The sequence below is a fragment of the Drosophila innubila genome, assembly GCF_004354385.1.
Source record: "Drosophila innubila isolate TH190305 chromosome 3L unlocalized genomic scaffold, UK_Dinn_1.0 0_D_3L, whole genome shotgun sequence".
NCBI classification, from domain to species: Eukaryota; Metazoa; Arthropoda; class Insecta; order Diptera; family Drosophilidae; genus Drosophila; species Drosophila innubila.
The window spans coordinates 10,173,249-10,186,395 of record NW_022995376.1 but is presented as its reverse complement, the minus strand read 5'-3'; the positions used below and the strand labels follow the sequence as shown (position 1 = coordinate 10,186,395).

Here is a 13,147-nt window from a genome sequence, read left to right as displayed (position 1 = left end):
TGTTTTCATCTTTTATCAACTCCTTATATCGTTATTAGTATAAAACAACACTTTAAACTTGATTCTGATACCTTTCATTTTTCTGTAAAAAATCATGTGAAATCTGACAAAAATTTTGACTTGTAAAGTTGCTAGGTCAAAGGTTCGACCAACTTCAAACCTTCATAACTTTGCCAAAACTTTGCCGATTTTCAAGCGGAATGTCATTTTGATCATGTTTTGGCCTCTGAATTCATTCTGCATACAAGTTTTGTTCATTTAGAAAATTTCATTATTTTCGACCTAGGCTCGATTTTAATGCTAAGGGTCCCCCCTTTGAAATTTTGAAAATTTTAAATTTTAAATCTTAAGTTTTCACCTTTTATTAACTCCTTATATCGTTATTAGTATAAAACAACACTTTAAACTTGATTCTGAGACCTTTCATTTTTCTGTAAAAAATCATGTGAAATCTGACAAAAATTTTGACTTGTAAAGTTGCTAGGTCAAAGGTTCGACCAACTTCAAACTTTCATAACATTGCCAAAACTGTGCCGATTTTCAAGCGGAATGTCATTTTGATCATGTTTTGGCCTCTGAATTCATTCTGCATACAAGTTTTGTTCATTTAGAAAATTTGATTATTTTCGACCTAGGCTCGATTTTAATGCTAAGGGTCCCCCCTTTGAAATTTTGAAAATTGAAAATTTTAAATCTTAAGTTTTCACCTTTTATTAACTCCTTATATCGTTAATAGTATAAAACAACACTTTAAACTTGATTCTGAGACCTTTCATTTTTCTGTACAAAATCATGTGAAATCTGACAAAAATTTTGACTTGTAAAGTTGCTAGGTCAAAGGTTCGACCAACTTCAAACCTTCATAACTTTGCCAAAACTGTGCCGATTTTCAAGCGGAATGTCGTTTTTGAATTGGATTGGACTCTACAATCATTCTGCTTTCAAACTTAATAAGTTTCACAAAAAAAAATTTTTTTTCAAGATCTTGGTTTTGATTTTTATACCAATGGTGCAGAAAAGCATAATTTGTAGTCAAATTGCTTGAATCCACACAACTAGTACAATGTATTGTCGGCTATCAAATGCGTTTGCACAGGCTTCGAATTCCGGCCAAATAATTTGTGGCATCTAAACTTGGACTCTGATTTCGATTCTGATTGCTATTGCAACTCGTTGCTGTCATCGATGTCTTATGTCAGATAACTTGATTCGATGCTCTTCGAATCCGATTGACTTGTATCCACACCCCAAAGCGTTGTGTGGATTGTTTGCCCGTTTGGGGCAAGTTTTTTTCATTCTCAATGCCACTCGACCAACCAGACAAAAGCTGCTGCCTTACAGGTATTTTTTGGTCAGATGATAGCCATTCGTTTTTACATCCAGCCCAGTTGTCAGTTTAATCGAGCGACCTTCTGTCTCTAATAAAATCTCTATTTTATAGAACGTAGTACAATCGTTTGTTTTGACCTTTGCTGGTTTAGCGCTTACAGCCAAGTTCAACTTGTCAAGGTTTGGTAAATTATCCTTGCTCCATATTTTTGCGAATTTCTCCTGGAATTACTGTTGAAAATTCATTGGAAAAGTTTCTCAAAAAGGGTTTGCTTTCTTCTTGGCTCAACTGCAAATTTGTTCCTCTCTCTGTTTTTACTTCTTCTCTGTCTCTTGTTGATTTCTTATCAAATTCTTATTCTGTTTATCGAAATACCTGTTGGTCGCCAGCATTGTTACCTGTTCCAACTGTTAATGTATTGTTTGTGTTTCTTCCCATGCGAGACACATGGATTAAATTGAGAAACATGCTGTAAACTTTTATAATTAATCGCTTAGCCCGCTTGGATAATGTGAGTACTCGTAATGATACGAGTGCGTGCTTTTTCTACTTTATGCTTTCGTTCTTAATTCTTCTTGTTGCTGCTCAAGGAATTTCTAATTTAAAGTTGTAAAAAATCGCACAAGCTGGTGAAAACTTGAGTAAACAAACAAATGCTCAAACATGGCTAGCATATTGCCACGCCCACACTCCCCTAACGACTCCTTTCTACTTGCTCACAAAAAAAAAGTCTGCTTAAACTGCAGCTGCCTTTTGGCCGAGCTTAGTTTACGCTCATTACACACTACCAATAACTACACACACACACACACACACACACAAACAAACCCATGCACTTCCACACTCTCTCACACACGTACACACTCACAGACAGAGTGCAGCACTTAATTACAAAGGGGTTTTTTGAGCTACAGAAACAGCTGGCAGCAGCTTTAGGGCAATTTCTCCAAGTGTATGTGCATGTGTATGGATTGTGTGTATTGGAGAAGTGCACGGGACGGGTATTTTTTGAGCCTTCGGCACGATAAAAGCACGCGCAATGAAAACAAGAATACAAATTCTTTTTTTTTTGTATATAAAATAATAAGTAATTAAAATTAATAAAATTTTTAAAAAAAATGAAGCTTGAACTGGAAAGTTACGATGATCGAAAGTTCGCTCAATAAATGGAGCTAGTACATAATTTCTCCATACATGATAGAATTCGGAATGTTTAATTATTTTATCATTATTATATCAGTCATATATGTAGAACCTTAGTTTGGAAAATAACCGTGTTTGATTCCCCGTCATGTTATTTTAAATGTGCTTTTATGCTTTTAATCAAACGAAATTTACAACACGTCACATTTAATGTTTTGGCATTTCAATTTTTTATTTTTTTTTTCTTTTGCCTGCCTTATTAGTTTTCCAACCCTGCACATATCTTGCCCATCCCTAGTGCTTATGACACACGTGTGTGTGGTGTGTGGCTTCTATAAGATCTTCGTGGTTTCGCTTCTCTGCCTTCTTTGCTGCAGCTTGCCGCTGTCAATTGCAACATGCGTCGCGACGCGACGTTGCCTTTTTTATGCCAATGCTGATGGCTGGGGCGACGCAGATGTCCCGCACTCTTCCTTCTTTCACCCACCCATCCATCCATCCATCCATTCTCCCCTTGAATCTGTCACAGGCAGCTTAATAGGTTTTTGTTGTTGTCCCCCAGACATTTATGCAACCCGAGCCGCACAATAAGTCAGAACTTTACCCCTCTTAGCCTACCCCAATTGCTTACTCCTCTGCACTCTTGCCCTCACCAATTCTAGCCAGGTTTTTGCGAAAATTATTCCATCTTATTTACAATGTGCAATGTTGTTGTTGGCTCCTTTTAAGGCGTGGCAGCGACTTGTTGTTGCGCCTCCTGCTTGCAACAAAAGAAATGTTGCAAATTAAGCGCTCGGCTGCATGCACTGCACAACTTTCAAGTGTGCGCGCTGCAAACAGAACAAAGCAGCAGCAACAACAAAAAAAACCCAACAACAACAACTGCAACAACTTCAGTTAAATTAAATAAAAATTCTCATGTTTCTTTGTATGCCATGCAATACTCAAGCACAAACACAGATACACACGTAAACTCATTGTTGGCTTGCTCGTAATTGTATTTCAGCAATATGTGCGCTGCATGCGGCGTATACGTAATATTTGATTATGTCGCTGCATATTTAATGCCACAACAAGTACTGTGCAAAAATATGTCAGCATTTTGCAAGCGCTTTAACCAACCGCACCACCTGCACCACCGCAAAATACTTTTTTTTTCCTCAAGTGCGGAAGTGCAGCAAAACTCATTTTCGAGTCGCTTACGTGAAATTGGATTAAAGTTGCTGCAGCTGCAACAGCAACACTCTCAGATTTGTATTTGCTGTGCGGCAAACTTTTTTAACAATATTTCGCTTGGAGTTGGCTTTAATACATGTCCAGTTAACAGCAGGAGGGGTAGAAATAAAAGGGGGAGGTCAGTGTCGAGTCTCATTTCATGCACACGACAATATCAGTAAAAATGCTGGTAATAATATTTGAGGTGCTCCGTAATGGCGCCTGCTCTGGCATATGTACTTCCCGACTTTCTTCCTCATTCCCACTCTCTACTCTCCGCTCTGACTGTCGGACTGTGTGTCCGTCCGTCCGTCTGCCTGTCTGCCACTTATATGCTGTCTTGCAACAGGCTCCCCAGCGACCGAGCGGCACAAGCTGACCCAGAATGCAACTTGTGCTGGTTTGTTGGCCAAGTTTGGTGAGTTGGCTGTAAGCTGAGCTGAAGCTGCAATGTTTTACTAACCACAAAATGCTGTAACTAAACGCGCACTCACACACACACACACACACACGCGCGCACTCACATATGTAGATAGATAGAGCTAAAGGACACGAAGGATACAGCACTACTTACGGAGCACTTGAGGTTGCACGCACACACACACACACACACTCTCATACACACACACAGGTAAACTACAGGACCAACCATGCTCGTTTAGTTGGCAACTTTGGAGGACATCCTCCCACACAACATATTGTTATGGCCACGACAAAGTTCTTGGCCCCAAAAATTGTCACCGTTTCTAGTTGCAATGTTTAGCTCATTGACAGCTTTACTAAACTTTAACTAAAATTAAGAGCACAACATTTTTAGCAAGGGAAAAGCCCCCACATATTATAATACATATTTCAAAATATTACAAATAGTTGAGTTTTCAATTTTCTTCTGTTTCTTTGGCGTTGTTAGCTAACGAATAAAATGAGGTAAAAAATAATATAATTAATCTTGAAGAATTGCCAAAAATTATTCACAGTTATCCAACTCAACAACTATGAGTGGAGAGAATACATTTCTTGTGCAATTTCTTTAGCTTTTAAACATAATTAAATTTTTTTGCACATTTGCTGCAGAAGCTGTCTAGAAGCTGTCTTTATGTTATTAATTTTTTCATTTTCATTTTAATTGTTAACTTGTTGCATTCATTCGTTCATTATTTCAGTATCTTTTGTATAACTTTTATAGAAATCTATGTCAAATTTTAAGCTATTATTGCATTATTTATAAACTTGCAGTGCATGCTTCAAATAAGTTGGACTACATAATGAGAAAACTAATCCTTATTGTTATTATAATTCGAGAGTGCTTAAATATGCTGTACTCAATATAATAGTAAACTTTATCTGCTTTGGAATTTTACTCTTGTTGGCAATCAAGTTGGAGCAAAGTGCACTTTTGCCTAATTTGGCAATCATTTAAGCACTCAGAAAGGCAGACAGGCAGGCTCAGGTCGGTCAATCAGTCCGTCAATCAGCTTGTCGTTGGGCAGAAAGAGAATTTTAATTCGATTGCCTGCTGCCTGACCAAGTAAGTAATAGGCCAAGCCACACAGAATAAACTCAATTGACGAGTTACGAGCCACGTCTGGGCTGTATAGTGTTGTTGGTAATACCAACTGATTACTGGTAATGTAATGTTGTCAAAGACTCTGTGCTGCTTAATCAGGCGTCAAACATCAAAAAAGTAATTCAGAATGTTCAGGCGCACCACAGTGCGTATGAGTGCTATTCGATTTGGCAAGTAAAAGGATTTGCTGTTCGTGCTAGGCAACAGATTCAACGATTCGGAAGTGAGTGAGTCCGTGTCTGCAGTGCTTTGATAAAACTCGATAGATAAATCAGCTGACAGAGTGTGGGAAGTGTTAGTGAAACCTTTTGAACTGAACACTTGCCTGTCAGCAAAACTAATTGAAATCTGTACGAAACTCATTTATTTGCTAGCCAAATTGGAAATCTCTGAAACAGCAGCTGTCCGACCTGTTAATTTAAATAATAAAATATAATATATACGTAAATTTGAACGGCAAATCGATAGATGTGAATTGTGCTCAAACTGTTCCATTTTTAATTGAAGTCTATAACTCAGATTCATTCAATGTGCAATGTGTACTTAACTATGCTTTATGTTTATTCTATATTCTCGTATTTTCTTTTCTTCTGTGTTGCCTGCATAATTCGAATCCTGCGGCTGCGAATATTCCCTCATTCGATAACAATATAAATTGCTTTCAACAAATGCTTAGTGCTTTGATTAATAGCAAGGAAGACAGAAGAAACAGCAACTGGTTCTCTCAGTTGTCCAGCTCCTGATTCCTTGCTGATGAGCGTACATTTACTTAAATGCGCATGTGTGTGTGTGCGAGAGTGTGTGAGCGTGTGTGCTTCTGCTGTACGAATTTAATTGAGTGCTAAATGGCACGTAAACTGATAGGTCAACACACACACACACAGAACTAGACATACACACGTTGGGCGCCATAGACAAACTTTCGCTGGCGAAGGCGTTGCCAAGGACATGTGCTGGCATATCCTGGCAAAGGCAGAGACAGAGACAGAGCATGTGCATCACAGTTTCACGTACGTCAGCAGTCAGCAAGCACTTGGCTAATTGTGTGGTCGTCAATTAATTTCCCTCCACAATACAATGGAAACTTTAGGTTTTACAGTCTGTCCCAAAAAAAAGGCGGGAAAGAAAAGTATGCAATACTTTTTTTTGGTAAGCGTAATCCTTTCGCAGCGAGAACTTGCTGCTACAGTGCGCCACATTAGTAGCACAATTTGTTTGGTAATCCCCATTTGGAGTCAAGTCCATGCTGTCATTTTGCTTTTGTACTCGACTGAGCATCGAGGACTTTAGGCCTGCTAATCCCTAGTGCGTGTACGTCGAGCGGGGTTAGGGGGTGTCAACACGTGCAAATAAAGTATTAAAATAGCCAACCACACACACTTACACATACACACACAGACACTGCACACACGTGAATGTCGCCTTGACCGCAATGACTCAAATGACGAGCGTTCCAAGTCAGCGTCGTCTTTCACGCTGGAGGCTCACACTCAATCTCAGTGCGGGTTTGACTTATATAAACAGTAAACCACACACACTTGCCACACACATTACACCCACATACACATACACAGATAGTCACCGCACGTCTCAAGTTTATCAAAGGACAACAAACAGAAAAAAAAATAAACGAAATGAAATGAAACTCGCAAAAGCCAAAGACACAGTTGCAGAGTGAAAGACAGAGAGAGAGAGAGAGAGTGATATATACAGAAAGAGATAGCAAATATAACTGGCAATAATATCAACAGCAACAGCAACAGCAACAGCAACAACAATAACAAAAGCATACAAACCACACTTAATTCATTCGTGATTTATATGAGTCGCTTTTAGAGACTTTAAATGTGGTCGTTGCTTGTCTCTGTCTCCGTCTCCGTCTCTATCTCTGTCTCTTTTTTATTTTGAGGGCTTGAGGCCAAAAGCGAACGAAACTATTTTTGCGGTTTGCTGTGAGCCAGGCCCTAAGCTAAAGTCAAAGCCCACCAAAGTGCTAAGATTTGCAGTGTGCATTAGTTTTGGCCATGGCTCTCAATTAAAAATTCCTCTTGAATTGCTCAAAATTCAATTCAAATTTTCAGCCCAGATTCTTGTAAGCCAACAAAGTCGAAAGCCAGCAAAACCGCTGATAAAATGTGGCAACACATATACAGACATACACTTATACACATACACATACATACATAGGCAGATATTCACATACAAGTAATAGTCGAGTATGTCGTAATACGATAGAAACTTGGCTAAGCCTGCTAAGGCAAGTTTCTATTTTTTGGCTCGAAACGCCATTTTGTCACTTTGACAAAATTGTTGTTACTTTTTGCTTGGCTCTCGAAGAAAGTGGAAGAGAGAGGAGAGATTTCGGTGGTTCGGGTACAACTTGTCGTTCAAGTGACATTCAATTATTATTTCAGCCCAGTGCAAAAAGTTTTGCAGCGAAACGAATTTCTCGGTACAAACGACAATATTGTTAGAACGTATTACAGGAGATACCGAAAGGACACGGATACACGAGCTGACAGACAAACTGTCAGACAAAGGGACGGACAAACAAACAGACAGCCCAACAGTATCTATCTAACTGATAGATAGTTAGCCAAACAGAGACAGAGTCTGTTGAAAAAGAAGAAGAGCTACAGAGATAGAGAACGCAAAGAAACATAATGCGTATTTGCGCATTTAATGTAAAACTTTGCAAATAGTTTTCGTGCCAAAAATAAAGTCAAAAGAAAATCTAACAGAAATAAGAATAACAAATAAAAATTAAATGAAAATCCAAACTTTTCAATTGCATTTTAAGAAAGAGAGAGACAGTCAATGAGTTGAGGTTGATAGGCTTTTACTTAAGCTGACTTCTTAACTGTTTAAGACAAGTTGAAGCCTTTGAGTTGAACTATACAATTACTACAGTACAAACTTAAGTTCAAAGATAGTCTAGTCAGATTATAGATAGTTCTCAATCAGCGAAACGTATTACACACTCGTTTATAAGATAATTAGATAATTAGATAATTGAAAACTTTCAGTATATAGATTCCTTCCAAATATTCTCATAACTCTACTTACTTATGCAAATCTTAACCGGTTTTCATAAAATAATTTTTATTTCGCATTAAAATTAGAAAATTTCGATTTTTTTTAATCACTGTCCATTTTTTCCATTCTTTGCCCTTGACACTTATTAAAAAAAGAAAGTGTTTTGGAAACTCGATATTTGTAACTCGACGTATTGTTTGCCGATTGTTTGACAACTCGATTCTTTTTTCTCGATTTTTGTATTCGATTTTAAACTCGATTTACAGCTGAATTTACACAACTATAATAAACTGCAAATGGATCAATTGAATTCATTTTTTAATTTTAAATGAAATCATTTATTGCATAGTTTTATGCGCCGAAAAGATGCTCAAAAAATCTCCGATAATTCAAGTACACGGGGTAATGATTTTAAAATATATTCGAGGCTCAGAATGTTTGTGAGGCATGCAAGTTGCCAGCCCACTGGCTAGTGGCATGTACCAAGTGTCGAGTGTCGAGTGGCAAGGTGCAAGCACGAGTGCTCACTGTTTGGGCAGAGCCAGAGGCATGCGGCTTAAAATTAATGACAGCGAAGTAAATGTCAGCGCCGAATGAAAAACAAGCCCGAAATGCCAGGCGCAACTTTTACCGACCGCGACGTGTGGCAAAAACAATAACAGGACGACAAGCAGGACGAAAACAAGGCAACGGCCAAGAGGATGGGAACAGGGGAAAGGGGACAGGGGACAGGGGACAAGGACGACGGTGACTACGATACATGGCTTCCGGTTTTTGTTCGCGCGCTGGTATTTTTCCTCCATTTCCACGCCCTCCTGCCCCGCCCCCTGTCACGGCAGCGGGCATTGCGTGCGCGAGTGTCGCATATGCACATTTTATTTATAAACTGGCAGAAAAGTAGAAAATAATAAAAAGCGGCCACCTCAGAGGGAGAGAGGAGGGATCGAGAAGGGAGCTGGCCGGCTTGGTATCGCATGTGCAGCGATAAAAGTGGGGAAAATGCTTATCAAGCTCAAACCGGATGTGCACAGTGTCAAACAGTGGGATCAGAAGGAACAAGAGCAACAAGAGAGGGAAGAGAAGAGACGGAAGCAGCAGTTGCAAATAGTTTTTATTGCAAGTGGAATTTAAGCGATAGTTTAATGCATAATTGAAAAGCACGCAAAGTTAAACAATAGTGCACGACAGAATGGTCAGCTCTTAACCCATGTCTGGCCAAATAATTTCAGCAAATTCTAGTGCAAAAATTGCAAAGCTATAAATTACAGTTAAAGTACTTTGCGAATTTCTCTTACCAAAAGATAAAATAAAGAATAAAAAATAATATATATATTCAAAGTGTAAACGTACACAAATTTATGTGTAATTGAAATAGAATTTAGAATACTTGGGGTCTTTTTAATCAGCTCGGTGCTGAGTAGTGTTAAGAGTGCACAGGCCAAGACATCAGTTGGCTGACCATTTGGCTTTTATTTGACTTTGTTTACGAGCCAAGCACACAACACGAGCAGGACATGAAAAGATGGTGAGGTGAAAGTAAATTTCTGTCAAATCACAATTTAATGGCAATCAACATTTTTGCTATTTCGCACTTGCCTGCACTTGATAATGGTAATTATGTAACAATAAGTGTGCGATGAAGCACGAAACAAGAGCTTTAATGAACTGTGTAATGTTTTCTTTTCTTGCTGTTTTCCTTTCAATTATAAGTAAGGAAAAGTAGAAGGAATTGAATTGAAAAATGAACAAAAAATCACATATAAAATGTTAAAGTCAACAGTTTAAATCGAAATGTAAATGCAAATGTGTAAGTAAATGCTAATTGAATGGCCGCTTAGCCAAATCGGGCTACTTGAGATGCACTTAAAAAGCATTCACTCTCACTCTCGCTCTTTCGCTCTCTCTCTCTCTCTGCTGTCAAACATTAGTCGAGTTCCTAGAGGCAACTCATCCGGCGACTGCACAAACAAAACGCGCTGTAAAATGTTAAAATACTGCCAAAGTATGCAAAGCTGCTCATAAAAACACTCGAAAAACTAACGTGCATTGCAGGCTGACAGCAACTGTTGCCAGCAACAACCCACGTCCTGAGTCCTTGCCTCCTTGCATCCTTGCCTTTGTCTATGCTCTCTCGCTCTGTGTCTGGAACTTGCTACTTGCTTAGCTGCTTCCTGCCGCCTCTGTATGCTCGGCTTCCTTCCTGAAAATCCATCAGCGCTAATTTTGCATATTTTACTTGAATGTTCTTTTATTTTTTTTTTGGTATTTTTTTAGAGGTTTTCTTCTACAGTTTTTGTGCGCTTTTTATTTGGCTTAGCCGGCTTGTGACTTGTGTGTTTTCACAGCCGTAGCCCAAAGACATTTAAGCTAGGCACAGTCGAAAGCATCTTCCGTACTTCGTTGTCCTTGTCTCTGCTTTTCTCAGCTCTGCTCTGCTCTGCTCAGCTCGACTCGACTTGGCTCTGATGATGAATTATGTGCGCCACGTACGTTATTAATAATTTCTGTGCTGTCAACAAATACATTGTGCGTTACAGCATTACATCGCTTCAGTGTTACATTTGCCACTGCCCACACCTATGCGAGCGTGTGCTAGCCCACATTGCGTATGCGTAATATGTTTATTTTCAACACTGCGGTCTCAAATTTATTAAGCAGCTGCTGCGCCCCAAAACAGCAACCGCAACAGCAACAGCAAAATCAACCGAAAAAAAAACACCATGTTCAAATTGAAGTCTGTGTCTGTAGGCGTAGAAAGTGTGAGGGGATGATGCGGTGTGCGGGGTGTGCGGGGTGGGCGGAAACAGGACGCAGAGATGTGCACGCACATGACGCAAATCACGTTAGGACACGCACATGACAGACGCCATTTGGAGGCTTCCGATTTTCTTTAATGATTTTTAAACGCTTTTGCAATCATTTAAAGCGGAACTTACAAAGGAAGTGAACATTAAAAACATTTAAAAGACTTGCTTTTATATATTATCAATTAAATTGCTTTTAAATTGTTACAGTATTTACACACATGCCGCTATTATGATCAGTTCATTCACTTTGTTTGTCCGCTGCGACGTTGCGCATACGCCGTGTATGCTGCTCGTTGAAAGCTATCGATATTTTTGTTTGCACACTGTATTGAGTTTCAAGTGCACAAGTTAATTGCTTGAAAAATTGAACTCAATCAATTTACAAGAACCAAGACCTCCCACACACACACGCACACACACTTATACACCTCGCGTGCACACGCTTCGAGTGGCCACCTCTCAAGGTGTGTGTGTATGTGTTCACCATGTACTCCACTTAACACCATGAACCCTCCGTGTTCTTGTATGTGTGTGTGTGTGTGTGTGTGTGCGTATCTGTGTATGCGTATCTTTGTTCACAGTCCACTTAATATTGGCAATTAAACTTATTGTGTCTTGCACTTCCGCTTTAAACTTCCATTTTAAGATCATTTCAAATGAATTGTATTTAAATTTTGAAATCTCATGCAAGAACGAATTGAATTAAGTTGAATACAATTTGTATTTGACAGCTTGATTTCAATAATATTGCAGAGATTTTATGGCAGCTTTTTGGTTTGCTAAATTAGCTAATTATTTAGTGTGCAGCAATTTGCATTTAAATAGTTCATGCACAAAATAACTGACAGCAGCAGCAGCAACAAAAGCAACAAAATCAACAACAGCAAAAACAACAACAGTGAGTGCAAAACTGAAACAGCAAATCAAATGTCGGCACTTTTGGGGCAACTGGGGCAACTGAGCAAACAGAAGCTGCACATTAATTAAATATTTATGTGTTATGCACACAAGACACGCACACACAGACAACAATAATAACAGCAACAACAAGAACAACAACAGCAACAGCAACTAAAGTAAGAACTACACAAACAAACACTTGTATGTGCAAAAGCCAAACAGAGCGCAACAAATAAAGAGACACAACAAGAACAACTTGACTTGAAAGCAAACTTCCCACACACACACACACACACATACACACAGATAGATATAGAGATACACATACACAAGTCCACATTTATTTAGTGCTTATTGTTCAAGTACAAATTTAACATCTAAGCTCAAGACAATGCAATAAAGTTGAAATTAGTTCGGGCCATAATTTCAGGTGAACATCCGGAGGCAATGCAAACTGGCTCATCCGGTTGCCAGTACAATTGGCTGACAATTGTCATGCTGGTGGGCCTGGTGCTCAGTTTTAGCCAACGGCAGCAGCAACACTGTGCCACACTCGCCACATGGGGCACGTGCAGCAGCAGCAGCAGCAGCAACACCACACTCGCGGCCAGTGAAAGTGACACGAGAACGGCGACAAAAACAACAGCTGCAACGGCAAAACCTTCAACTGGCAACGTGAAACTGTCAACTGCGGTTAGCGGCAACTGCCAGCAGGCGTGCCACGCCCACAACAACGCCCAGGGCGAGTCTAAGCATTGCTGTCACAGATGATCGCATGAAGGCAGCGTAATCTAAGCAGACACATCAAATGTGCGCGAATGTATCTACAATGTGTACGAATGTATCTATATCTATATATGTATATCCATCTATTCATTTAACCATCTACTTATTTATCTATATATCTATGTGTTTAAGTAAGTGACTAGCTACATCTTTAGATATCCTTAAGTAACATATTAAATACCATTGCCGGTTCTAAACCAGCAATTCGTGTATCCACTGGCGCACTTCTAGTTGAAGGTTTACGAGTATTAACGAGTACTCATTTGCATACATCCTCCCACATAAGTATATGATCACCTTGGATTAACATTTAATGTGTATTTTGTATAGTTTTTTTAAGCTACATGTAAATATCAAGCGTAA

General features: G+C 39.1%; 1 protein-coding gene across 1 annotated transcript in view; it reads left to right on the top strand.

The window, feature by feature from the left end:
• Positions 1 to 12,769, top strand: part of LOC117787024 (hemicentin-1) — an 88,184-nt gene extending 75,415 nt beyond the window's left edge. Inside the window, exon 7 of the mRNA XM_034625464.1 lies at positions 12,429 to 12,769. Coding sequence (XP_034481355.1) covers positions 12,429 to 12,769 — 341 coding nt within the window. The remainder of the gene's footprint in view (positions 1 to 12,428) is intronic.
• The last annotated feature ends 378 nt before the right edge of the window (positions 12,770 to 13,147 follow it).